General features: G+C 43.7%; 1 protein-coding gene across 1 annotated transcript in view; it reads left to right on the top strand.

The window, feature by feature from the left end:
- Positions 1–26,510, top strand: part of ITPRID1 (ITPR interacting domain containing 1) — a 48,448-nt gene that overhangs the window by 18,274 nt on the left and 3,664 nt on the right. The window contains exons 6-9 of the mRNA XM_080383270.1: positions 2,532–3,124; positions 5,286–5,340; positions 21,029–21,111; positions 21,531–23,042. Of these exons, the coding sequence (XP_080239396.1) occupies positions 2,532–3,124; positions 5,286–5,340; positions 21,029–21,111; positions 21,531–23,042 (2,243 nt within the window). The remainder of the gene's footprint in view (positions 1–2,531; positions 3,125–5,285; positions 5,341–21,028; positions 21,112–21,530; positions 23,043–26,510) is intronic.

Genomic DNA, 26,510 nt, shown 5'->3' on the forward strand with positions numbered 1-26,510 from the left:
TATCTCAGCCCACAGGTTTTACCTTGTTCCCTGACTGCCCTCCCCGTCTCAGTGGGGGTGGCAGGGAGCAAGCAAGCAGCTGCAGGGTACTGAGTTTCCCTCTGGGGTTAAACCATGACAGCCCCTCACAGGAGCTGCAGTTCAAGTCTCACTCTCCTCTGTGAGGTGAATGCACTAGGTGGACACCGTTTCCCATGATATGTGGTTGTCCTGTGACCACCACAGGTCAGCTAGGAAAGAGTAGAAGTACATCAGCCAGTAAATTCACCCCTAGAAGAGAAATTAAATGTAAATTGTTAAATGCTTTCTCTGAAGTGCAGCTTTAACTGAAGCAAAGGCAGTATTGCCAAGACTCAGGTTGTAGCAACCTAAAAAAAAGGGAAATATTTTAATATATGGCAAAGTAGTCAATATTGAAATTTCGTTTTTACTTTTCCTGTGCAATTTCAGAAGCCTTGGTTTTCCCGCTAAAACTTTTAAATTTTTTTCCAAATTCTGCCATTTGCTGTGAAATAAAGATGCTGATTGAAAAAATCTTGTTGGTTCTGGAATTGTTCTGTGTTCCTTCATCCCACTGTGGGCCTACTGAAGACTTTCCAAATTTTTCATGTAGATAACTGTGTCAGCCTATGTAATACCAGATTTAAGGAGAGAGGAACAAAACTATGAGCTTCCTCTCCTAAGTTATAAAACAGTTGATCATAAAGTCATTAGAAACCCTATAAAAGATACAGATTCTACTGAAGATTCATTGATGTTGCTTACAGAACGGCCATTTGCTGTTTCAGCTGAAGTTTCTAGTGAAAGTGAATCTGCATTTATGTCCCTTAATATGTCATCTGTGCTACAGTTTTCAGCTATTTTGCAGCAGGCTGCAGACACTAAAGAGATCTTATCATCCTCTTGCCTGTTTGAGGTGGGATCCTTGAGGAGCACGCCTAGAAACTGAAGGGGCTGCTTGCCCGGAGAGAAATAAATAGTTCATTGCAGCAAGGCTGTCCTTGACATAATTTCTTCATGACCTGTGTATTTATTGCATTGCAGACAAGTGAGGATTTTTTTTATGTTGTTCATTTATCATTTCTCTTGTTGTTTGATTTGTTCTTTAGGTGTCCCAAGCTCTTTGAAATAATTTACAAAAGCTAAGCAGTGTGTAAAAACTGTTTAAAATTGCAGGAGGTTTGGTTCTGGTTCAAATCAAAAGACGGACTGGACTGCTGTGCCACTGTCAGTCAAAGGAGATTAGCGCTTGGCATTTTTATGGTCTCATGTAGTCGGAGCCAGATGAAATACTGAGGATAAAATGTGCTTTACACAGAGAGCATGTGGTAGCACAATGGATGTACAAAACCAAAAATTATTTACTCTGACACCCCAAACTGTCGCAAATGGAAACTGCAAAACTGTGATGTGCGTACTGATAGATCAGATAACTCCTTTAAACAGCATCAGGTGAAACCTTTGACCATGTCTTACAAAGTGGAAATGTTTTCCTCCAGTGTTAAAACTCCGTGCCTGGGGCAAAGACAAAAAATAATGTTGTTGAGGTACAGTAACTATCAGGAATTACATGCCACGGTATTGGTCCCCAATGCAAAGGACCAACTCAGATCCATGTTAAATATCCCCTTGCTGTCTAATTGTCAGTGAAGCAGCGTTAGCAGCAGCCTGCATGCAGAGCACATGCAGTAAATTTGGCTGCTCTCTAAGAGAAATGGCAGCCAAGAAAGTTAGCATTTTGCCATCTACTGTCCTCAATGAATCCTTCAAGGAAGGAGGAGTCCTGGTGACAGATTCATTGCCTCAGGATCAGTACAGACACAATGTGCAAGCAAATGTGTTGCTTTGCTTTGTATAAATAACTTCATGGTGTTGTAGTGGTGGAAGTCTCCAGGAGCACTTAGAGAAAACATTATTTGCTTTTCTTTAGATGTTATGCCATGGAAAAAAATGACCCAGAAATTACAGGGGGTTAGTACAATGAAAAAAAATCTGGGAACTTGTATACAACATCAGCTGTGAGTTTCTGGGGGATAAGTGTTTTGCTTTGTGCTGCTGTGAAAATGAGAACATAGCTTCTGTGGTCATTTTTTTTAACAGTTAATGGCTATATGCATTTTGCAGTTATCCTGGACAGCTGCCAGTGGTAAACATTTGAGATCAGATTTTAATAACTTTATTCACATGAATTTTAATAAGTCCTTAAACATGGCATCCAAGTCTGGCCCAGCCAACCAGAGAATTTCAGGCTGGATTCTGTAACCTTTGTTCACATAGAATAGTATTCAGCTGCACTTGACCCAACAAATTCAATGTTGTGTAAGTGTTTGTAAAATATAAAGAACTATGCAGTGATGTCTCTGTATAGCCTGAACGGATCCTTTGGAAGCAAATGGAAAAATTTAGCCCCTTTTGAATGAGGTAGGTAGTATGTTTCTTGGCAGTGACAAGTTTGAATAATCATTGTACCTGATTATTTCAAAATTATACTTTTTAATAACCATGTTGCCTTCCATTCTGCCAAATCTAAGAACGTTTTCGACAGCTGGAAGTACTTGACCACGTAACCAGTGCCCTCTCATCTTTGCTGACTGATGTCAACACCCAGCAGACCAAAGCACAGGATGCCTGTGGGGATGAGATCGGTCTCCTGGATGCTGTGAAGAGTAGACCTGTGGTCACGCAAGCAAAGAGGAGAAGACTAGGTCAGCTCCTGAAGAGGGCTTCTCGGCAGACAATGCTGCTGGAGCAGGGCTCACCAGCACCTGGGAAAACCAACTTGCACAGCAGGAAAGAGCAACCTTGTTCTTGTGCAGATATTGTTGGGAGTGGAACAGTCCAGACACGCTTTCCTGCATGTGTTACGTTGGGCTGCCTGGCCCAGGAGCCAACCACCAGAGACAGAGGTGCCTCGGCGTACCCCATATCCCAGTGCCCACCAGCTCCACTGAGGAAAGCCTGGGCTTCGTCACACCTAGTTGCAAAACAGCCCCATCTTTCTCCTGCTTGTGAAGTGCCTGCCAAAGATGGGCCAAGAAAGGAGCCACCTTCGCTTGTGGCCCACATGCTGCAAAAAGTGGCCAACCTAAAGTGCAAGCTGCCAGACTCGTTTGAAATGGAAGAGGTGAGGTGAATCTGTGTGTATTCTGCCAGCAATGTATCTCCACCCATATTTATGGTATCAGTGTGGATTCTCTTTTCCAGGATGGAAGCTAGAGTAAATTATTTCAACAAACACCATGCAGCAGCATTATGGGGAAAAACAGTAGGATTTACACTACTCGTTGGGCTTTTGATTATTTTAAATTGTCTTTGTGTTAGGGTACTGTCAAAGAAGTTGGCACTGAAGTTACCGAGGTAAGATTCATTCAACCGCTATGATAGTGTAAGAAGCCAATGTGTTTCGTGCAGCACTAGGTGGTTGGTTTTTTACAGAAGGAAGTTGCAGGAATATTAATACATATGGTAATGGATATTTTTACAGATCCAGTCATTAACCAGGGTTGTTTCATTTTTTTTCCCTATCTTTTTTTCCATCTCAAGTTCATTTTCTGGTGTGCTCTTTCAGAAAGTTGCATCACAAAATTAGCCTTGGTTTTATAGCAGTGTTTGAAATATTTTATCGCTCTGTAAGCTGAGCATCCTAAAGCCAGAATAACTCAGAACAGCAGCTTGTTCTCATACCCAGTCTGTGAAGCCCATAATACTCAGCTCTCTGTATGTTTTAGCAACAGTGAGTTGTCAGTGGGGGTTCAGAACAAAGTAGCAGAGACCAAGATACTTGCCAGTCCATTTCTTACATCTGGAGTTGTTTTGTAAGCAGCAGTTTTTCTGGCCATACTACTGCATAAAAAGGTCTACGGTAGGATACTTTTCAATCCTACAGACTCCAATGGGATGCTGACAGGAATACTCTTCCCTTTCTGGCCATCCTTCAAGAATGAGGAAAAGGAAGGAGTCCAAAAATTAGACTTTACTGTAAGAATCAAAGAAAGGAGGAGAAATGGGGGGTTGGCAGCCCCCTGAAAACATATGGACATGGGAGGGAGGGAAGTAAGGGAATGAAAGGAGGGAGCAGTGAGTGGCTGGAAAAGGTGGGAGGTTTAAAAAAACTCCATTCTTTAAAGCATTGGAAAAGGTTGGACTAAGGTGGTGGTGGTGTTCTTGAGGAAAGGATATTTATCTTTTCATGTCCTTTCAAAAGCATGTTTTTCTGTGAAAGGTTTGGTGCAGCTTTCTTGTTGGCAGAGCTGTCTCAAGAAGCAGAGCACAGGCCTGATTATTAGCCTCAGTGGGAAAGAGGGTGTCTTTCGGAGACCTCCAACACAGCAAATTTATGGTTCCAGAGCAGCCCATATGTCTTTGTAAAGCACTTGGCATGCTGGACTTGCAGCTCTGTGACTAGAAGCTCGCACAAAAGTGAGGACGTCGACAAAGAAGTAAATGCAGATGATCCTAAACGTCCCAGTTTGGTGGCTAAGACAATTTGGTGAATTCTGTATGCCCAAATTAGGGTATACTTTGTTTAACTTCTGAGTATTCTCTAGCACATCATTAAATGAAGGCTGTAAGAACGACGTGCTGGCTGAAACTATCAGGCTGTCTAAACTGTTAGTTTGGCAATGGCCAGTTGCAGATGTATGGAGAACAGACTAACAGGCACATGTAGAGCAAGATTTCTCTTGTATTCTTCTAGCCTTTGACAATGAGAGGCTTAGAGATCTCTTGAGCTACAGACTGCATGGAGGACACATCCAACATTCACGTGCATGTGTTACTTGCATCTAATAGATCCGCTTTTCTATTAAGTTTTTCTCTGAAGGAGTTTATCTGGCACCATGACATGATGTTCCCCTTGATGCTATGAAAAAGTCAAATGGGTCTTCATTCCTAGAGAAAAACAAATTCTGACCTTGCATATACTCTTTGGCAAGAATTTGCCTCCATATGGTTACATTGCCTTGGGTGTCTTCTACTAAGTCTTTTTTCCTAGGCACATTTCTCTGAGGCTGTTCAAACAAGATTGTTAGTGAATTTACATGTTGGGGACCTTTATGTATTGATTACTTTGAGCAAGGCTTGGAAAAGTTCTGAGACTAGAGCCTGGTTTATGTCAAGAAAAAATATTCTTTTAAAGGAGATAACCAAAAAGGAACCATCTGAAAGATTTTATGTTTTCATTTTGAAACATCTAGAATATTTTTTTTAGTTTTTACTCCTACACCCATAATAAGGCACACAGTCGTAATCACTACGATCAACAAGAATTTTTCTTCTTTTCTCAGATTCAGAGTTTTGAGGATGAAGATCCATGTAGAAATCCTCCTGATACCACTTCAGGTGAGTGTTAAGAAACACAATTTGGTCAGTTTTGCTTCTAAAACACTGTTCCCGTGTTAGCTGCTTTTAAAGTTTATCCTAACAATACATTTTCCTTGTCCCCTCCCATCACCTCTGGCATTTGGATGCTTTATTCTAGACATGGTAGATGTCTAGATGATGTGACTTGATAAACCACAGGGCTGTAAAATACACTCAGCTTGTCAGGGAGACGTGATGAGTGCACATGAAAAGGGTATCTCCCATGCGCAGCTTGGAGTGCGTGAGGTCCCTGTTTGAGGCTTTGAGAGACCTCTCTGCTCTTCCAAGTGACACCAAAGCTTTGCTCCTCCTTGGTGAATTATTTGCCAGGCTCAGACCAATGCCTTATCCACCAGTTTTCAGATATCTGGGAGATAAGTCAACCACGAGACTGGACTTTGCAACCACTCTGTACCCAGCTCACCCAGGCCCATGCAACCAGGGCGTTCTGGTGGCAGCATGGCCCCTACCCCATCATCTGAGTGTGCTGTATTACACAGACCATCACCACATGAGCTGATGTAGTGTTGAATCACATGTTAGAGGAGAAGTTATTGGAGGGTTATTAAAGGATTAAAAGCAAAGCTGTCAGACCAGATGCTGTCATTTGGGGCAATCTGAGTGTGGTTCCTGGGAAGTGTTTGGTGTTGGGGGTGGTGGTGCTGGGGAAGAGGCTATTCAGCCTCCAGAGGAAGGAGCACTTGGCCTTGCTCTCTCTAGGGTCCCTTTCTAACCAGTGCTTAAAGCAGGACTGGCACATTGGGCTTGGTGTTTTGGTTTGTTTTTTGTTTTTTGTTTTTTTTTTAATGGGATAGAAATTTAATGTGAAAGCACTGATAAGTAGCAAGAAGCTGATAGCAGGAGACAAATGTGAAAGTTTGGTGAGCCCTCACCTTTTGAGGACTACATTATACTACTTTTGGGGTACCGGTGCAAATAATTCAGCAACTCAAGTTCATACACAGGCATCTAAAAAAGAAAACCCTATATCCACTGATGCTGGTCATTCGCAGATGCCATTGGCTGGACTGAGGACTGGATTTGCAGGAGTGAAATCATGAGCTTGTTGGAAGCAGTGGCGTAAGTCTTGCTGACTTCAGTGAGGCCAGTGTTTTCATCCAGGGGTGCAGGATTTTCTCAGTGAATGCTAGAGCTGAGTAAAGGTGATGGAATATATCATTAATTCCTCCATTCTGGAGCATTTAGTTCTGTTTTCAAAAGATCTGTAAGCATAATTTGCTATTTCGCTAGTGTGGTTTTTTTTATAACTGTGTAATAGATTGCATACTTTTGGCATTCAGCTGCTCTTGCCACATCTTCTGGCAGGGTTCTATGTATCTGGACTGTCAGTGCGTGGCTACAGTAACTTTTGGAGCTTAATGTCACGTTCTTGTTGCTATTCAGGCTGTATTATTTGTCACCTGGGTTACATGAGGTTGTTTAGATTTTGTTTTCTGGTGGATGTCTAGATCTTCATGAACAAAGACAAGCCCCCGTACCAGTAGTGTTGCTCATAGCAGTATTTATACAAAGAATAGCAATTCCCCAGGACTGGTGGAGTGAAAAACACCATTTGGACAAACATTCAGCGAGAAATTATAAAAAGAGAATGTGGACATAGCCCAGTGGGGAAAAAATTCAAAATGTAGTAACAAATGTTTTTTTCTTTCTTTGTCCATCCAAAAAAAAAAGACCTTGCAGTTCAATGATTAAGGGCATGAGTTAAAGGATTTAGCAGGTTGTATAGGTGTATCAGTCACAATGTAAGAGGAAAAAAAAAACAACTGTATGCCCTGAATACTCTTTTAAGACATAGGAATAAGTATGCATTTAGTAGTAATTTCATGACAAAAAAAATCAGATAGTAATTATTTATTTTTAATTCTGGTAAGACTGTCATCCAGTTAAGTGATCAATCCAAATCATAATAGTTTTATTATAAATCAAATATTTATTTGATTTATAAATCAAAACTGAACTTATGAAAGATTTATGCCTTTGCAGAACCATAATACTATTTTAGAATTTTGTTTAAACACTGGAATATATATCTCTCTCTGTTCTTTTTAGTGTCATTGATGTTTGGCCTAGATTTAAAGTGGAGATTTCCGGATATTTTTTTAAGACTTTTTTTTTTATATTCTTCCTCTTTTTCCCACTGCTCTTAAATGGTGTACCCCTCTACACCCATGGGAGTTTTATTGTGACTTCAGCTTGCTGTGCATCATGGAAACAGTCTAAAAATTTCCAGTTGTGGAGCAATATTATTAGTATTGAATAATACCTACCTCTTAGGAAGGTTCCTAATAAATTGAGCAAAATGTGGCTCAGACCCATCAGCAGGGGTCCTCAAAACAGGGGCAAGTGGGAAACAGAGTCCATCAGGAGCCTACACAAGGAAAACCTCAGGTCCCAGAAGAGCACGCCTGAATTTAGATTTGGCCTCCAAATTCCCTGGAGCATAGGCTGCCTATTTTTCAAGGCTCATGCAGTGCCTGATACCGTGAGGGGCCGCTCTCATTTGCTTATGGGCTCTGTTGGAAAGGGTGTGAGTGATGATGAAGATACAAGAGCCTGACATGACCCTGCTGAAATGGGAGCTCACCTGAGCAGGAAAGTGCGGCGTGCCCACTATGAAAAGAAATAGAGATAGATAGGAACAGACTGCTTTGCCTAGATGGAGCATATTAGAGACGGGTGACTTATGGAAGTACTTGTCCCAGTGGTATTGTCCCTTGGCTCTGTAGCCTGGCCTCAATTTTAGTCCAATTGCTTAATTTTCTACACTCCCCATGAAAGCCAATTCCCTGGCTGCTGTGTGTCTTCTTTATATTTCTCCATAATGTAGATTCTGGCTGTTTAACTGCAGTAGGCTTTATGATAAGGCTTTTTTTTCCTCTCTCTTGGCAGAATGCTGAGACTTAATTTTAAAAGACGCTGAAACCCCCCAAACATCCCTGAATGACTTACAGGGAAAGCAGAGTGTTTTCTAGCTCTGTTTTAAAAAATATTACAATCTTTTTTATTAGGCAATTTTATCATTGTTATAAATAAGTAATTGTACTGGGGAGAAGGGATAATCCTTATTTAATTAAATTCATCTATACTCCCAGGTTGGCAGCAACCAGACATATGTGAGACTAATACCCACAGCCTGCCTGTATGCATGTGCAATTAAAAATTCACTCTACAGTAGCACTGGCAGTTTAGTGTTGCTTTTGGCATTTACAAATTCTTTTATTTTGTGACTTTTTTTTTTACCATACACATATGCTGGAGCAGATGTTGCTTATTTGTTGTTTATTCAAATCTGTAGGCTCTGGCAGCTAACTCCATTGTTCTGTAATGAAGCTTTATTCACTGTCCTGTATTAGGACCCAGCAAATGCATGACAGGCAGAGTTAGCTCTCAGCAGGAACTACAGTTATTGTCCTTACTTATTGGCTGTTTATATTCTAAAGCTCACAGTTGAGAAAGCTGGCTGGGCAGGGGAAGGGGCTGGGGATGCTGTGTGCAGAGGAAAATTACTTGACTCCACTCACTGTATCTTTGCCCTGATGAGGTGCAGGCTTGCATGTAAACTCATCTGTTGCAGGGATTTCATATTCAGCACTTGAAAAATAGAGCTGTTCTCCCCCTCCACCCCCTCTTCCGCCTGGTTCTCCCACCACCCCCACCCCCACCCCCCGCTGCTCCTTCCTTTTTCAATTAGCCTTTGTAAAGCATTGAGTTTAACTAAAGGATGTTTCAATGTTGCTCACCCCCGTTAACTCAGCACGTGCCTGAAAATTCATTAGTGGCAATGTCTGTTAGGCAGGCGTCAGAAATCGGTGTTATTTTGGTTGCACATGGTAGTCACCCGCTCCCTCCTGCTCCTTATTTACTTCCCTCTCCCTCTGCGGGGCAGCCAGGCACCTGAAAGGCAGGAATTCCTGCACCGTGCTGACCCAAGCGGACACGCTGCTCCCAGGCGCTCAAGTGCCAACAGAAAGGCATTAGCCTGCTGGAAAAGCCCTTGGTAGCCCAAGAGGCAATCAATCACGGAAGTAACCACCTCCATCTGGCTCACTCTGACATGGTAACTCGCTACCGAAGCGCTTGTGATTCATCTTGTCCCAACGAGTGGTGCCAGGGATTGCATACACCCAGTTTTTGTGGCAGCTGGGAATGTCCTAGCTTTCCCGCATGCTGAGCTAACACATTAGCTCCTGTGACTTATCAAGTAGCAATTCTTTCAATTATCACACCTTCACTCCTCCTACTCACCAACTCCTCTGATGGTTTGGCACTATGGGAATATTCACAGAATGCAATTGGTATTTCTTCTAATTGACTGAGTGCCAAGAACGTGAATCCTGTTTATTATCCATTGTAACGTCTGCCTGCAATTGAAGGAGCAATGTCTTCAAAACGCAAGAAGAAAAAGCAGGTATATTGCCTGTGTTTCAAAGAGTAAAGGATTTTCTGCTTACCTTTCTCTAGTTTTAGTATTAAGAAGTGAAGAGCTACTTCGTATTTCTTATTTTCTGTAGTGCCTATATAACACTGTTATTGTTCATAACACAGTGACTTTTAGTTTTAAGTACAGATTGAAGGAAAGGGAAAGGCAAAGAGATGGCCAAAGGGAAGGCCTGCAACAGCTGCACTCAAAATTGGGAGCTGAACTTAAAAATGTCCTACAACTACTCTTGTATTGATACTGCTTGACATTTATGTTAAACTTTGGCATTGGTTAATGATCACATACAGTCTCCAAATATGAGTTCTCTCTTCATAAAACACGATGAATAATAGATCCATAATACATAGATCCCTCTTTGCAACAGTTTTATCTGTTTTATGATGCCACAGCCCACATTTCTCCCATCTTCTGCACGTGAACCTGTAAAGGCCTCCTTATACTTTCCAGTTTCTTACATAAGGGATCTGTAAGCGAAAGTAAGAGGAAGCTGCATCATTTCAATGTATTTTGTAGCCTGAAGAAGTCTGTAGGGAAAGTCCTATGGTCCTAGAAAGGAGCAGAGATTTGAGAGAACAGAGCAAAGGGAAAAGCGAAGTTGTGAAATTCTGATTCTTCCAACCTTCCTGCATCTTTTTCCCATCCAGAAACATCCTGAGCTGTCTGGTTCCCTCATAGAAGGTGCTTCTAGTAAGACAGTTTACTTCTGCAGCTCTTGAGAATACCCTGGCAGCTTTGCTTTGCCACAGTCCTCCTTGATGTATCTCATGCACATGCATATATCTAAGCTCAGCAATGAATATAAAGATGGAGGCGCAGGAGGCGGTGATGCCACATTCACCAGTACAGAAACCGGATGAGCAGCAAAGAAAAGAAGTCTGGTAGGCTTTTGGAATGGCTTCTGGGAGGTCATGCCTCCCACCACTGGTGTCAGCAGGACACCTTGCCTGCAGTCCTCAGGTCTGAGCAGCCACCCCAAGAGCTTTGGGGGGTTGTGTGACTTGCAGTGATTACATTCCTAAAAGTCATCGCACATTTATAACATTTCGTTGCATGTATGTGTCATATTCTAGGTCCTACTGCAGCAGGCTGATTCATCCTAGTGGGAAAGGATATGCACACACTGCATACTTAAGGCAGATGGCCCAGTGAAAGTTATAAAACCTGCTGTTGTTAAAATCTTGGCAGGGGGTGGAATCATAGGTATCCAGGAGGACAACCAAATACTTAAGGGACATTGGTTTACAGTAATAGTGATAGCCTTTTAAACAGCACTAAAACTTCTGAAATGAAAGCTAGTTGTGCTGAAGTTGTGCTGGGATCTGGAAAGGCCTTTTCTAATATTTCCTTCCCGTGCCCTCCGCAGAGTGCAGGAGGACCAGAGCTTTGCCTGTGCAGTCATGGACCTGTAGGTTGCTGCGTTAATTGTTCCAGTTGACAGCCTGACCCTTTGAACCCTGCTGCAAAATTCAAAATCCCAGCCCCATATCCAGCTCAGGCTTCGAGGAAACTTTGGGAGAACATGGATACTTCTCATGGTACCACATCCTTTGGCCATGGCCACTACGAGAGGACTGATTCACCTCGCTGTAGGTGATACCAGTGAGGAGTCCTTTGATGTTATCCTGGGTGTATTTTTATGCTCTGGAGAACTCTTCTTTATGGATGAGAAGCATGATTCCTATTCCATAGATCTTCTACATACTTGCTGACACTTAGCATTTCTCCTTGGGAAAACGTCACTGAAAAAGAGAGGCAAGCTTACCAAGCCTGACACTCTTAGACCCCCCTGAGCACAGTGTAATGGCTATTGCCATGGAAATAGAGCTAGTATCATTGACTCTTGATCTCTACAAAGTAGCACGCAAAAGCCAGATACCTGTTCTGGCCTCCCAATCAATTTGGGCACTGCTGACAGAGCAGAAGTTGCAGGACCTTGCTAATCCATAGGGGCTTTTCACTCATTTTTCTCAAAGGTCTCCGTAAGGGTTGCTGGAAGCCATCCTCCCTTTTGTGAGGTGCTCTCAGTTGCAAAGAGCCCTACGAGGCTCCCTGCAATCGCTTATTTTTTATTCATTATCTCTGTGCAGCTGCTACTGGGAGAAGTTGTGATGTAACGTGATCTACAGTGTAGGCTGATGACATTCAGCTCTACCTCTCATTTTCATCAGAAGCAGACACAACCATCACCCGTCTCTCCCGACATTTGGCAGCGGCACGAATCTGAATTAATGACAGTTGGCTGAAGCTCAGTTGAAATAAGATGGAAGTGATACTGACTCTCAAGGAAAAGTAGGAGGAGGACCTGGCAAAGTTTGAAGCTGTTTCATCAGCTGAGGGAAGATAAAAGACTATTGTCAAAGTGACTGCAGTTTCAGGTTTTGACTAGATTCATCACTAGCCCTAACCTCCCAGACTGCAGAAACATCATTTATCACAGAGAACTGCCTACAGTGTTCTCTCTTTTCCTGTCAAATTCAGCTTTCAGATTACTCATTTATGCTTTTACCATTTCTAGGGCAGTGTGTTCTTGTGTAGAACAGGCAGGAGACAATGGGCAGCTCTGCCTCGCGGGGGAAGGCAGCTGCCTGCATCCCAGGCACGGCAATTCACAAGGCTGCAGCCGCCACCCTCGGCAGCAGCGTGGGAGATTCACGATGCTGATCAGCATTACCAAGCCTGGCATGACCTCCCCAGCTACTTCAAATACGTTCTGTAGCTCCAGCCAACCTAAAGGAGGTTTCCAGACTTAAGGGGAAGGTGGAGACTTCTGGATGGTGAACCTCTGCCAGCAATGCCTGCAGACATCAGTTCTGACCCTCTCTAGGGAGTCACAGGGTGGTTCACTAGCGCAGGAAATTACATCTTTTCAGTGACGTACAAGGCAGAGAACATTCTTCCTCCTTTGCCCATATTCATCTCTGATTTGGGTAGGGAGGAAGGGAAATGAACATAAAAAAAAAAATTAAAACATTTTTTTTTTTCTTTAATGAGTAGCTTTACGTAATATTATCGGCTAATTCAGTTCTTCCCCAAAGCTTCCTTCTTCACACAGCTCAGGACAACCTGTAATGAGAGAGAAAGAAAGAGGGAGCCAAGCAACCCACCCACCAGCCCCAGGCATTTCACAAAGGAGTATATTTATACCTGCTGTCGCGGCGCTGACTGTCATGCGCAGCAGATGTACCGAAGCTAGTTTTAAATCAGTAAGTATGTGCACCAGCTTTAAAGCGTGCTATTGTGTAGCACAGGTACCAAGGGCTGTCTAGCCAAAGCATCGGGGAGCCAGCAGTGTACCCTCTCACCCTGCTTCACAGGCAGGTTCTGCAACCCGGGCAGCGCTCCAGGCTGCTGTGCTCTGCCTGCCGGCTGTGCCATGCCACCAGTGTGCTAGACATAACCGTACGATACAGTGAATCTTAAGCCAAAAACTTGGCTGGAAGTTGGTGCAAAACTGCTTTTTTCCTTGGGTGTTTTGGAGGAGGGCTGAAGCTGGATGCTCCGGCGGTAGATGTAGATTTGCTACCTAGCTATTTCTGTCATGCTCTGGGCCAGCACAGTTTGCGTCTTTAATGCTCCGTGACCTGGTTCCTTCAAGTGCTCGTGGCTGATATCTGGAGAACATCTAGGCCAGCGTCCTCCCAGGGGGACAGGAGCACCCAGAGCTGGGTGGGGAGCCGGGCCCTGGGCGAGGAGCGGGAGGCTGCACAGGAGGACGTAAAGCACAGCCTGTGCTCTCCCAGTGCCCCTGCAGCTATGCACGTGTCTCCTGCTAATGACGGCTCTGACAGCCAGACCCCAAAGATAACCGGGTAAAGAACTGCAGGCTGAACACAGAGATGAAGCAAAATATCCGTAGCTGTCACATGACATATGGTGCCAGACATCTTTCATCCCCCTGGCCCTGTCTCGTCTCCTCGGGGTGCAGCATACATGCACGTGTGTCCCATCTGAGGTGGCTGCAGTCGTGGGGACTGCAGGGCTTTCTCCCCTTGTTTCACCCCCACAAAAAAGAAAAGGATACCTGACGTCCTCCATAGGCTGCTGGTACCCAATGCTATGGGAGAAAGAATGCTGCGGACTGGGGAGAGCGGGGGAACTGGGTTTTGACAAGCAGTAGGAACTGCCTCAGAGCAGCTAGGTTGTGTTCACCTCATAAGTTCTTCTGGGCACAGACCATTCTTTTCTTCCATTCATACAGCACCTACCAGCACGGTGGGGCACAGTTAATAATAGAAATTGCTTTGTGTAGAGATTTTTAAAATAGTTTTTCACCCAGTCACACTGTGTAAGATGATTGGCATGAAACTCCAATTCAAAGGGAGCACGGGACAGATTTCATAGCAACACTTGGGTCTGAATAAGAATAGAAGCTTTTACTGCATCTGGTGCATTTTAGGGTGTTTTATTTGCTTTCAAATCCTATGACTATTCTAATAAGATGGTTTGCGTAATTTCTGCTATAGTGTCATTGAAAAATCAAATTTGCGGAAGGACATGGATAAAAACCCTGGTTTGTGTGTGCTTTGAGAGCACAATTTGTGGTTTATGTGCTGCTACCATCTGGTGCCTGTTCTGCTGAAATGCAGCACAAACCCGAGCTGGAGCTGTACTGGGAGGGCTGCGCTGCGGCTCCAGGGACAAGCAGTCCTGCACTGGTCCCTTTTACCAGCAAGTTGTAGAACTGTGTATTGCGTTTGTCTAGAAAATATATATAGATTAGATCTGTTTCACTTCATTTTGTTTGTTCGTTGCCATTTGTGCAATGCAGAAAGTTAATTGGTGGTGCAGAAGTTGTACGGGGATATACACACACACACACACACACACACACAAGAAAAGAAAAAAAAAAAAAAGGGCTAAGAACAGACTTTTCCTTTGTGATTTCTGTGGTATTAAATGAAATGTTTACATTCCTAGTCAACAGCCAGTAATGGGTGCAGCTGCCTATGGAGGAGCTACTTCTTAGATTAAGGAAAGACAGTACAGTATACTGGGAACAAACAAGTTTTATGGAACATTTACACAGGATCAAGTTTTTCCACGTACATTGGAACTGATTGTAATAACAATGTTCCTTTTCCCAAAATGCTCTAAGTTGTAGAAAATAACGTCTTCTTGTGCACCAAGATTGAGTGAGCTTCAAAAAACCCACTGTTCTGCATAACAGCAATAAAAGGGGGGGGGGGGGGGGGAGAAAATAAAACCAAAAATAATAACAAAAAAAAGTTCTTTGTGGTTTATGCAGTATGCATATTTTCAGTGGTGTTTTATTAGCTCTTAATGGCTGTATCATAGAGTGTGATACTGAAAAACTGGTGGTGCCTGTGAGTAGCAGGAGAGGAGACTAAGCTGCAGCAGCTCTCCCATCATAAGATGGGACCATCTGTAACTGTGCCATGCAGCTGACATATTCTTGTAGCTCACAGCCAGCTCATCCTGCAGCATCGTTGTGTGTGATGCCATAAGGCAGGGCAGCGTTATTAATGATAACATAGGGGTTCAACAATTTGCAGAGCAGGAGGAGATAAAGTGAAATGTCTAAATGGGAAGGATCCAGTTAACTACTTAAAATGAACCCATTCTATTTTGAAAGTCCTGTTTGAAAATGTATTTTTGAAAGTCCTTTTTTGTCACGTAAGATATAAATTCTTGATTTTTTCTGCCTTGTGTTGGAGAGTCAGAGCCTTTACATCTTCCACTCGCTGCTGCTAGAACTGTAGAGCTGATAAACTTTTGGTGGACCAAACACTTTGAGTATTTGATGCCTGTGTTTGAGAAGCGAAACCCAACACATCCGAATGTAATAAAATATCTATTCAGTTCTAGTACTTCTGAGGACACGTTATGACGCTCATTCACCCCATCTCTTACTGTGTTTGACTACTATTGAATTCAGCTGCAGTTGAATAGACGTGCTTCTTAAGGCCCAATCTGTGAGATATTTGTGTGTCCACTTAACTCTGGGCGTGGGAATGTTATGCATCAACTTAAGCATGAGTCTAGTTTCCCTGATTAATTTAGCCCGAGTGTTTAAGCTGTAATGAAGTTAATGCCTTGAGAGTTTTGTGCAAGACAGACTGCAAAATGCCTTTGCTTATAGAGTGACGTGTCTAAGTCCGTCAGACTTCTTTTTCTTTTACAAATTATCTGACTAAATTGTGGCTTCTGTGCACTATTTAGTCCTGTCTATGCAGCAGATAGTTTTAGAGAGATTTATCCACATCAGTGTCCAGCAACATTTAAATAGCTACAAAAATATCTAAACTTTGAACAGCATTGCTTGGTTGCAGTTGCAGATTCAGCTTTTCCCTGTGATGAGATGAGCAGTCCGGATTTTCGTTTGTGAATATAAAGTTCAAATTTGCACAAATGCTTTTTGCATTTGAAGTTCTGCTGCCTATGCTAACCCATGTATTCAAATGTTGTAGAAAACAAATACAGAAGTATATTCATCAACATTAATGTGATTTAAAAGATATGGAAAGAACACGCTATTATTTAGAAGCAGTGTAGTAGCTCTCATGTCATCTTTTGCAGTTTGCAAGTATTCTCCAGGCTGGAAGCTAGAGAGAGGTTGTGTTGTTTGCAGCCAAGCCCACAGAAAACCAGCTGTGGAGGCTTCAGAGGAATGCAGCACTGTATTCCAGCACTTACTTTTTTACTAATTAGGGAATATTATTTCATTAGTGGTGAACCTAGGAGCCCAATAGTTTCAGAAAGTTCCTGTATTGAATGCTGCTGAGAACGGGAGCTGCTGTATCTGCATGCAAATAAGGGGAGAGAAAAAGTCTCTTAATGGAATTGGATTGATCAAGTAAAGGGCTTGAAAGCTATGGGACCTTTGGGATTTGGAAGGCACGTACTTTCTTATGCGATACAAAATGAAGCAGAAACCTGATCAGTAAGTTTCTCTAACCTATTTTTATTTAAAATTCAGGCAGAACAGAAATGGGATGCAGGAGCTAAACCATCCCAGTTCAATTAACACAGAAAGGCGAAGAGCCAAGGTTTTTCTCACCAAGATCTTCAGGGGCAATTCTCAGGTTTCCTCTTTCTAGCATAGACAGATGTGTTCTCCGCACAGGGCCCAGAGTTGTAATTTTTAGTTCATAGTTGAATACTGGTCTGTGTCTCCACCTCTTCTCCAAACATACTTTTATCTTTCCTTGGTGTGATGCTCTGCATGTATTTGCAGAATCTCTACAGGTTTGGGTGTCTCCACACACTAGGAGAACCGCGTAGAGCTACATGAATAATGGATATTTTGGTTCACTGGCTGCACCAAATGATCGGGGGGGAAATGCAGTTTGGGTAGACTAGAAACTAAAACATGTTTTGCTTAATGTTCAGGTGATTTAACCCGTTTTTTGCACCATTCTTCAAACTGAAAAATTAACTTGCTTTCAGAGGGAAAAAAATTAAAAAAACAACCCAAAAAACAACCAACCAACCTCATTGGAAAGAGAAAGGTGAGAGCATTTTAAAATGTCAGAATAAACTATGTACATTTTGCTAACCTTCCCCGCCCCCCCCCCCCCCCCCCCCCCATCTTTTTGGCCAACTTGTATCCCTCCTAAAGACAATATTCCAGTTTCTAAAAGGCTTTAGTTCATTTAAACATGAGGAATTTAAACATGAGGAATGAACATGAGTTCATTTAAACATGTGAAGAAGTGGTGTCCCTAAAGCTGGTGTTAGCCACTGCTGAAAGGGCTTTAGATGCTAATCCATTCTGGGACAAACCACCACCAGCATCCAGGCTGGACATTTTCAGATGCCTCGTAAATAGAGGAATTTGTCCTCGGAGACCGGCTTTGGACCCCTGCAAAGAGTCAATCTCCTAGTAGGAACTCAGGCTACAGGGATCCTCACTGGGTATTAGAGCCTGACAAGAAAAACTGGGCTGTCACCACTGGCAAGCTATTAACATTGCTGAAGATTTCACAGAGAGGGAAACTCTATTCCTTCTCAGGACAGCATCAGGCATGGTTTAATTTTCAGTCTCGCTTAATTGCTATTTGTGACACTAAGAGGAAATGAAGTGATTGATTGGCCCACTCCTCATCCAAAACAGTTTCCCCAGTACACAAATGCTGCCCACCATTCTGCAAACGTTGCTTGGCTCTGGCGTGCAGACATTAAACCAAACTGTATGTACATAGGTTGAAGGCGAGCTGCCTCAAATGCAGAAGGTGATCATGTTCAATGTCATTTTGGCACAGCCCCAGCCTGCAGTGTCACCTGCCTTCCCAACGCCACCCTGCTCCGCGTTCCTCCTGGGAGCACGTTGTTCAGCTTGGAGTCCTTCTTGGGAGCACGTTGGCAATCTCTTCATAGGCTTTTACCCCACCTTGAACTGGAGGCCCATATTCATTTTTGCTAAGGCCTTTTTTTAAATTCAAACTTCTCCTGAAATCGAGGGCATTTTGACTGGCTTTGAATAAAATGTAGCAGACTCAGAGGAACATCTCATCTTTCAATATTCCCCTGTCTTCACCTGCCTGCCTTCGACAGGGCCTGGTGTACTGGCTAGGATCTTGCAAGTCAGGGTGGGATGTAATGATTAAATCAGGCATCTGAATGTAGTTGGGAAAGAACTGCAGCTCAGACCCTCAGAGACATCACTTTTCACTGACTATATGGGGAATTTAAGCCTTTAGGAGTAGTGGCTCATTACACATCTAATATGTAGGTAGGTGCAAATTAGATGGCTAACACAGATGAGGGTGATCCCTGTGTCTGAGGAAAGTAGCAAGTACAGGTGAACCATGCTTAACAGGCTTCTCCTTCTACTATACTTGTCTTTTGTAAGTTTCTGTTTTGCCAACATACAAATTTTAGAAACCAGATTTATGCTCAGAATGGTCATTAGGTCCTATTATATTACCAGTGTTAAACACATGCACAGCCTTTGAGAGTGTTCAGAGTCTTGATTCATCTACCTACCTTGCATATTTAATCGATGAGAGCCATGATAGCAGAGCACACCCCACCCCTCCTTCTAGGACAAGCCCAGGGGGACACATGGAGGCCTTTCTGTAGCCCAACTGTAGTGATATTAACTTGGTCTGCAGACATTTCAATCCACTATTTAATGTCTGACCTTGTGCCTGAAGATCAGCTCGGAGCCCACTGTCACACGTTTTGGGTAGTTCTCCAGCCAGCGCGATGTCCGTGTGGGTGGGAAGGCTGCACGGTTACAATACACAGACTGGAACTGACATATCACATTTACCTTAATAAATGGGTCAAACCTGGCTACAGCCACCTGGTTTTGACCAGGTCAGAAGATGAATTCTAACCACACTTACTATTCCATGAGAAGTTGCAGGGGTTTTCCCTACACATAATTTCTAGTAGCGTGCCAGCTTCTTTGGTGTCCTGCATGTCTCAGGAGAAAAACAGGCACTTCAAAACACCGGGTAAGCAGATAATACGGTTTTCCAACTCCAAAAACGTAAAGCTTGAGGGTTAGCTGTTATGACTGTAGGATATAATTGAGTATTTGAGTCTCAAATTCTTGAAACTACAGCAGCTGAAACATTTCAGCTTTTCAATTATTTTTTTTTTCCTGAGCCCTTCTTCCTTCATTTTCATGTACGGAAAGCTATAGGCCAGAATGACACACTGGAAGCAACAGCTGGCAAAGATGCAAGGGGTAATTGAAACAACTTTAAAATAAGTTTAGAGAATCTGTAGGGCAGTCTCCCTAGGGGAGAAGCTGAGCCATGATGTCATTTGTGGGAAACTGCAAGGATGAGTTTTGAGACCACCCACAAAACAGGCAATTTTCAGCAAAATTACCATAGATGTGTGAGATGGGAACCACATATTTCTCATGTGAAATAGGAAAGTGACTGGCTGAAGGGCGTGTTGGTGGTGACACCAGGAATGACAGTGCAAGGAATTCACCTAAAAAACATAAAATGATATCTGGTTTTGATTTTACAGTTGCTGCCTACAAATAGATTGCATGATTTTCATTAACTGATGCCCAAGATAGGTTAAATAAAGCCCATGGTTTGTTAAAGTGTTAAAACATAATTTGTAGACAAGGGTTTTTTTTTTCATTTTACAATCACACAAATGAGAATTAGTAACTCAAGCCTCAGAACTGCAGATAAATTGTCATATTCTCATGGATATAACCAGAAGATAAAAACCCCTATGATTCAGCAGTGGTTATGTGTGCAAGGAACAAGAGAGGAAGCATACCCAGAGCGTCTCGGTCTCCCTCCCTTCCTCAGCCTATTCCCCCAACTCTACCTCTGGTTTTGTGCTAGATACCTGAGAATGAGGGCATCATCTGAGGATGAACGCTGACTGAAAGTACAAGTTATCCAAGGGCTGAGAGGTATCAGGATGTACAGGATAAGTGAGGGTTTACTTTCAAGCATTTGTACTTTTAAAAAGGTTGGCATTTATTCATGAAATCAGCTGGTTTGTGGTCTATAATTTATTTGATTGCAAAAGCTGGGGTAAGAATTGATCTAGTCAGATGATGTGGCTGCTAGATTAGAAACCTTTGCTGGAGTAAATCTAGAGTATCTTCCTCTTGACTTTATGTCTTGCCATGCAACCTTACATCATCTCTGCTTATTACTGTGATTTCCTGTCCTCAGACCAAAAAACAATAAAGACGATACATGGTGCCTCAAAGTAGAGCAAACTCTTCTAGGGAGAGTTTGTCTAGGCAGCTAGTTTGACTACCAGAGCTCGTCTAGGGCAGATCCCTTTCCCTGCAGGAGACACCTGGTTGAAACCATCAAAACCATTTAGGTATGAATGAGACTTGGTCTGAGCCACTTCTAACAATCAAAAGTCGACGTTTTTAGCAAAGGAAAACAAGTGCTTGGCCCCTTTATATGTTACTTACACTTTGTATGTTGTGTGAATATACCAAAATCTGAAATCTACAGTTGATGATTACACCGGTGAGTAAGTCAGTGTTTAGTAACATCAGAAGTAGCTATCCTGATCACATTTTGTTGGGTTTTTTTGGTTTGGGGTTTGGTTGTTTGTTTTTTTGTTTGTTTTTTTTTTTTTTTCCTGGTTGTAGCAATATTGCAGATTTCTGGCCAGGATAAGAATATTTCTAGAAATGTAGGTTTAAAGTTCCCCTGCTTAGCTCTGTATTCATTTTGGCCTGGTACTGCTTTCTGCCTGCCTTTCTAGCTTTTCTTATCCTTTTGTTTTCCCCAGCAGAGGTGATGGTGAGAAGAACAAGCAGCTGCCAGTCAGACAGCAGCGGGTTCATGGAGGAGCTGCCAGAGCCTGTAGTTTTGCAAGTAAGAAATGAGCAATAGTAATCAGTAGGTCTGTGGAAACTCTGTAACCCTGGTACAAGTGACATAAAATCATGGAGTTGTGAAAGCTTCATGAAAAGAAATTCATCCTCCTAGAAAAGTTAGAAGGTGAGAAACTTCCTCAGAACTTTGTGTAACTCTTCCACCACACTAATGCAAAATTTGTGCAAGGTTACAGGCAACAGAGAAGGAATATTACAAGAATCTTTGGTTCATTGGGTATTTAAAGATGTCCTGCAGGTTCCCAGGGCAAAGGAATATTACAAGAATCTTTGGTTCATTGGGTATTTAAAGATGTCCTGCAGGTTCCCAGGGCAAAATAGTGGTAGGCAAACAAGTGTGATGAAACAAATGTTGTATTTCAGTTCCTCTATTTTTGTTTTGATTTGTTTTCCCTTCAGAATGCAACTTTGTCAGGAAAGATTAATTTTATTTCTGACATCCACAATCAAGAAACAGCTCTTTCACATAGGACAGTTTTTCCTATGTTAAATCAAGATTTTCAACAAAACCCAGATAATTGCGTTGCTGAGGGTTTCATCACAGCTTGTGAGAGCATTTTGGCAGTACCTACATCAACGAAAGCATGCAATGACCATGGAGGAGAGACTCATCTGCTGTTGACTGCAGAAAATAGCATGTATCAGACATGTAATGCTGAGCCACAGAGTTTTGTCCAAGAAATGTTACATCACATGGGCAAGAAGGACGATAAAACTGAAAGAAAGCAACTGGGAAAAGAGAGGTGCATGAAAGAGCATAGTCCTTGTTTTCAGGGTGATACCCCGGGTAAAGGGGGTCCTAGCTCCTCCAAATTTGATTGCAATTTATATTTTAGTACAGGACACAAAAAGGTGCATGTAACCTTCGCTGAACTAAATGATACAAACCCTGCAGTCATCAGTGAGAGCAAAATCAGAGCTGAAGATGAAGGTGAGAGGTGCAGGACTGAAAAGGACATTGGAGGAGTTGCATGTCATGGAAGTGCCCACAGAGATCATACAGATCATGGTCAAAGACTCTGGTGGGGTGTGGAAGCGATCAGCAAAGATGGTACCCCACTTGCAGTGAATGAGATCACAGACGGACAGAAGTCCTGCAAAATGGATGGTGATTCAAGAAATGCGAGATGCTCCCCCAAAATTGGTCTCCCAGAAATTCTGCAGTGGGGCTCAGCAGCACAAGGTGGGAGCAGTGCAGCTTCAAGCTGCTCTCTGCAAGTGTCCCGGAGGCATCCCTCCTGCCTAGCGGGAGGGCATCGGTTAAAGTCATCTGAAGGTGAAAAGACTGGTAGCGTAGAGGTGTTAGGTGCTAACAAATCAGAACAGGGAGACACCATCCAAACCAGTGAAATAGCTTCTGCTGCTTCGAAATCTGTCACTGTTCAGATGTCCTCAGGGCTGGAGTTTACTTCAAGAGCAACAAGCGCAGGGCAAAATGCTCCTTTCAATGAAAGTCTTGCTCGGGAAGATCCTGCTGACTTCTCTGACACATTAGCGTGCTGTCCTGAGGGTGGTCCTCTCTTACAATCAGACCCAGGGGCTCCAAGGAACGGTTTGAAGCAGACCACTGAAGCCTCCAGCCAAACTGACACCCTCACCAGGAAACCCAGGTGGTCACGGCCTTGTTCACCCCATACTCCCCTGACAAAATCAGCCTCTCTCGACAGCATGCTTTACAGAAAATACAGGTCTCACTACTGGGGTGAAGCCTCTGGCTTCGCATCACTTCAGCCAGAGCTTCACCGCTGTCGCTGCTGCTGCTGCTGCTGTGGCTGCTGCCCGTGGACCTGGCCAGTGGCTGCCTTTCCCCACCGCCCTGCGAGCTGCTGCTCAAGCCCGGCCGCTGCTGAGCTGCAGGTCCCGAAAGCGCCGGTGCTCCAACAGGACACTGCAACATGCAGGCTTGCTCCGGTGAGTAGGTTTCTTCTTCATCTGGGTGGACAGTGAGCTAAATGCCCATGCTGCCTTTTCCTTTCCTCTCCTGCCACGCTTGGTTCTTTAGTCGGACATATCTTGGGATGGTAACTGAGGGGACAGAGGGGGAAAGGAGAAAGGAAAATTCCATTCTGGGCAAAACCAGCAAACATAGCTGCATACCTCCAGTCTTGTTGGGCTGCTTCTTTTAATAACTTATGTATATCGGTTCAGTCTTAAAATGGTTACTGCAAACAGAGTGATCAAGGTTACAGGTCAACTGAAGAGCTGAGAGATGAGTTTCAGGGAGTTCCTGTGACTTGGCTGGGTCACAGTAACTAAGCAACTTCCTGCAAACTGCAGAAAATGCAAGGTTGCATGATTTAGTGCAATCCTTTTAGTAAAAGAGAACTCATTTAGGTTATATTACTTAGTGTTCATTAAAGACTAACTGTGAACACCCAGGCATATCCCATAAGCCAAACCGGTCTAAATGAAAGTGAACTGTGACTTCTCAGAGCCTCAAGACATTTTTACAGTGGTAGGATCAGAAGCCTGCATTAAATCTAAAGCCCTGCTAAAATGAATATTTGCAATATAAATATCGATATTAAAAAGTCACCAGATTTTTTATTTCTTTGTTCAGAATTGCTAGCAGTTCCCAAAAGTTGTGAAAAACTCAGGGTGTGGTAGGGAAGAAAGCAAAGGAGGGAGTCAGGAGTGGCTTTTGCACCCTGAGAAAACTGTGGAAGGAGCAGCATACCTTCTGCTAGTTTGCAGGCATTTCCATTTTTCCTCTTCTGTTTGCTTTTCTTAAGGAAATGAAACTTGAACTCTTGTACAAAGTGGGAAGAAAATTAGTCGATAAAAAATCCAGAAAGTGAAGCTGGTGAGTTTTATGCTGCTATATCACCGGCTATATAAATCTGCAGTGTCTTTTCTTTGAACGGTATATTGTGCTTTGTGGGAACAGACAAAATACGCCTTTTGTCAGCTACCTTGCTGTTGCCACGAGATGGCAGTGAGTCAGTACCTTATGCTGGACTGGGAAGCCTCTCCTCATTGTTTTACTACTATTTTGTCACTCTTCTGAGAGGCTAATAGTGATTTGTCTTCTCTAGCCTGTGGGCAGGGAGTGTGGGAGGAGCAGACTTTGCACCGTACTGTTATCCAAGAGCTGTTCTTAGTTTATGGCTCCACACCCAAGACACTGTGCAATAAGTCAGTGAATTTGTGGAATGTTGGTCACACTGCAGAGACTACACCCATACCTACTTTGTACTTTGCATTACAGGTGAGGTAGCTTCTACATCTTTTACTGAGAGAAGCTCACTCGGGTTACATCCCATTTACTAAAGGCATGCATGGGGAATGCAACCACCACAGAACAACTGTTAGACAGTAAATTTTACCCTGTTCACATGCACCTTATCTTAAACATGTTCTTGATGAGAGTAGGCCTGAAACACTGTCCACCCCTCTGAAAGCATGAACTCTGAATTAATCTGTGTGAACTTGTGCTCTGCGATATGCTCCAAGAACCTGTGCCAGGGGAGCTGCCCATACCTCATCTGCAAGGGCTGGCATGACTTTTCACCAAACCTATCCGCATTGTGCCTTTTGGATCTTTTGCATGGTGCTTTCCAGATTTCTGTTAGCCTTGAGGAATCACCTAGAAATTTGTCTGTGGCCCATCAACTTTTTCCTAGTGACCTGAAGGACAGGAGCTCTTCAAGCTCATTTGGGTACATGTTTTTAGTGGCTATAGGTCCTCACTCTGCTCAGATTTGGCAGTGGGTTTACTAGGTCATTACTGCGTGGGCACTGCTCACTTGCACCCCACACACTTCCATCTGGCGAGAAAACTGCCTGAGGATCAAGATTAAAGTTTGGGGTGCAAGGCAACAGGGCAATCAGCAAACACTCAATCTGAAGATGCTCATTGCACATCTGACCACCTCTGTGGCGTGCAATTGCTGCCCTGACCCACAGCATTAAGAGTGTTGTGCTCCACATGGAGCAGACACTTGGGAGAGCTCACGTCCACTGCAGTCACAGGACAGGCCCTATAAAACTACTATTAGTCTCTAATTAGCTTTTTCTGGTGCAATCCCATGGCTGTTGGGGTTAGATTTTTTAATTTACCACTATGGGATGGTTTATTGCTGGGTCACACCCAAGAGGAATGTGCCTGACATAACAGCTGCGTTGAAATGGAGACTCAGAATAAGGTTCCCCAAATGCATGGGGAGCATATTTTGTCCTCTGGTTGAAGCTGATCCTCCAGGAGGGATGGCTTTGTCATGTTGCAGGATTTGCTGGAACTGAGGGACACATTCAAACACACAAGCACTAAGAGATCATCAAAGAATGTGATTGCAGGAATCCAGAAAGACTGGGCATGTCTATGCTTTGCAAACATGCCTCTCTATCAGTTACAGTGATCAACAGTGGAGTGCAGGTTTCTACACTGTCTTCCAATGGCTTACAAGAGACCAAAATTTGCTAAGATGGAAATGTGCTAAACACCTCTTCGCACTGCAGCAGTTTCAGCGTAACAGGGGGCCGTGCTTCCAGAAAGCAGTTGGCATTGTCTCCAGAATCATTTGGATGATGCTCTCTGCATTACTACCCTGGACAAGGTGTGGGAAGTCTTTAGTGTGGCTAGAAACTCATTGGTGGACTTCAGCTACAGGCTTTATTTTGATGTCACTGGGGGGCTGCTGTTATCAGTCCTGCGCTACGAAGGAGTAACTTGCAAATCTATGTATACTTGCTCATGTGCCTGCCATTCCTGCTCATTCCTCTCCTCTGCCTTGAGACATTCCTGGTGTAGATGGCTACATCAGGGTAGATGTAGATGATCAGTCTATACCTACAGGGAGAGGGAGGGGATCCTCCCCTTCTGCTCAGCCCTGGTGAGGCACGTCTGGGGTGCTGGGCCCAGTGCTGGGCTCCCCAGTTTGAGAGAGACGGGGAACCGCTGGGGAGGGCCCAGCGGAGGCTACGAAGAGATGAGGGGCTGGAGCATCTCCCCTGTGAGGAAAGGCTGAGGGAGCTGGGGCTGTTCAGCCCGGGGAAGGGAAGGCTGGGAGCGGCTCTTATCGGTGTCTGCAAATGTCCTAAGGGCGGGTGCCAGGGGGCCGGGGCCGGGCTCTGTTCGGTGGTGCCAGCCACAGGGCAAGGGGCAATGGGCACAAACTGCAGCACCGGCAGTTCCGTCTGAACGTGAGGGAAACCCTCTGTGCCTTGAGGGTGACCGAGCCCTGGCACAGGCTGCCCAGAGAGGCCGTGGGGTCTCCTTCTCTGGAGACATCTAAAACCCGCCTGGACGTGACTCTGCAACCTGCTCTGGGAGAACCTGCCTTAGCAGGGCTTGGACTAGATGGTCTCCAGAGGCCCCTTCAAACCTCAATGATTCTGTGAATCGTACTAGATACTTTCTCTCGATGAAGAGTAATGGGC

Source organism: Falco punctatus (genome assembly GCF_963210335.1).
Source record: "Falco punctatus genome assembly, chromosome: 4".
Lineage (NCBI taxonomy): Eukaryota > Metazoa > Chordata > Aves > Falconiformes > Falconidae > Falco > Falco punctatus.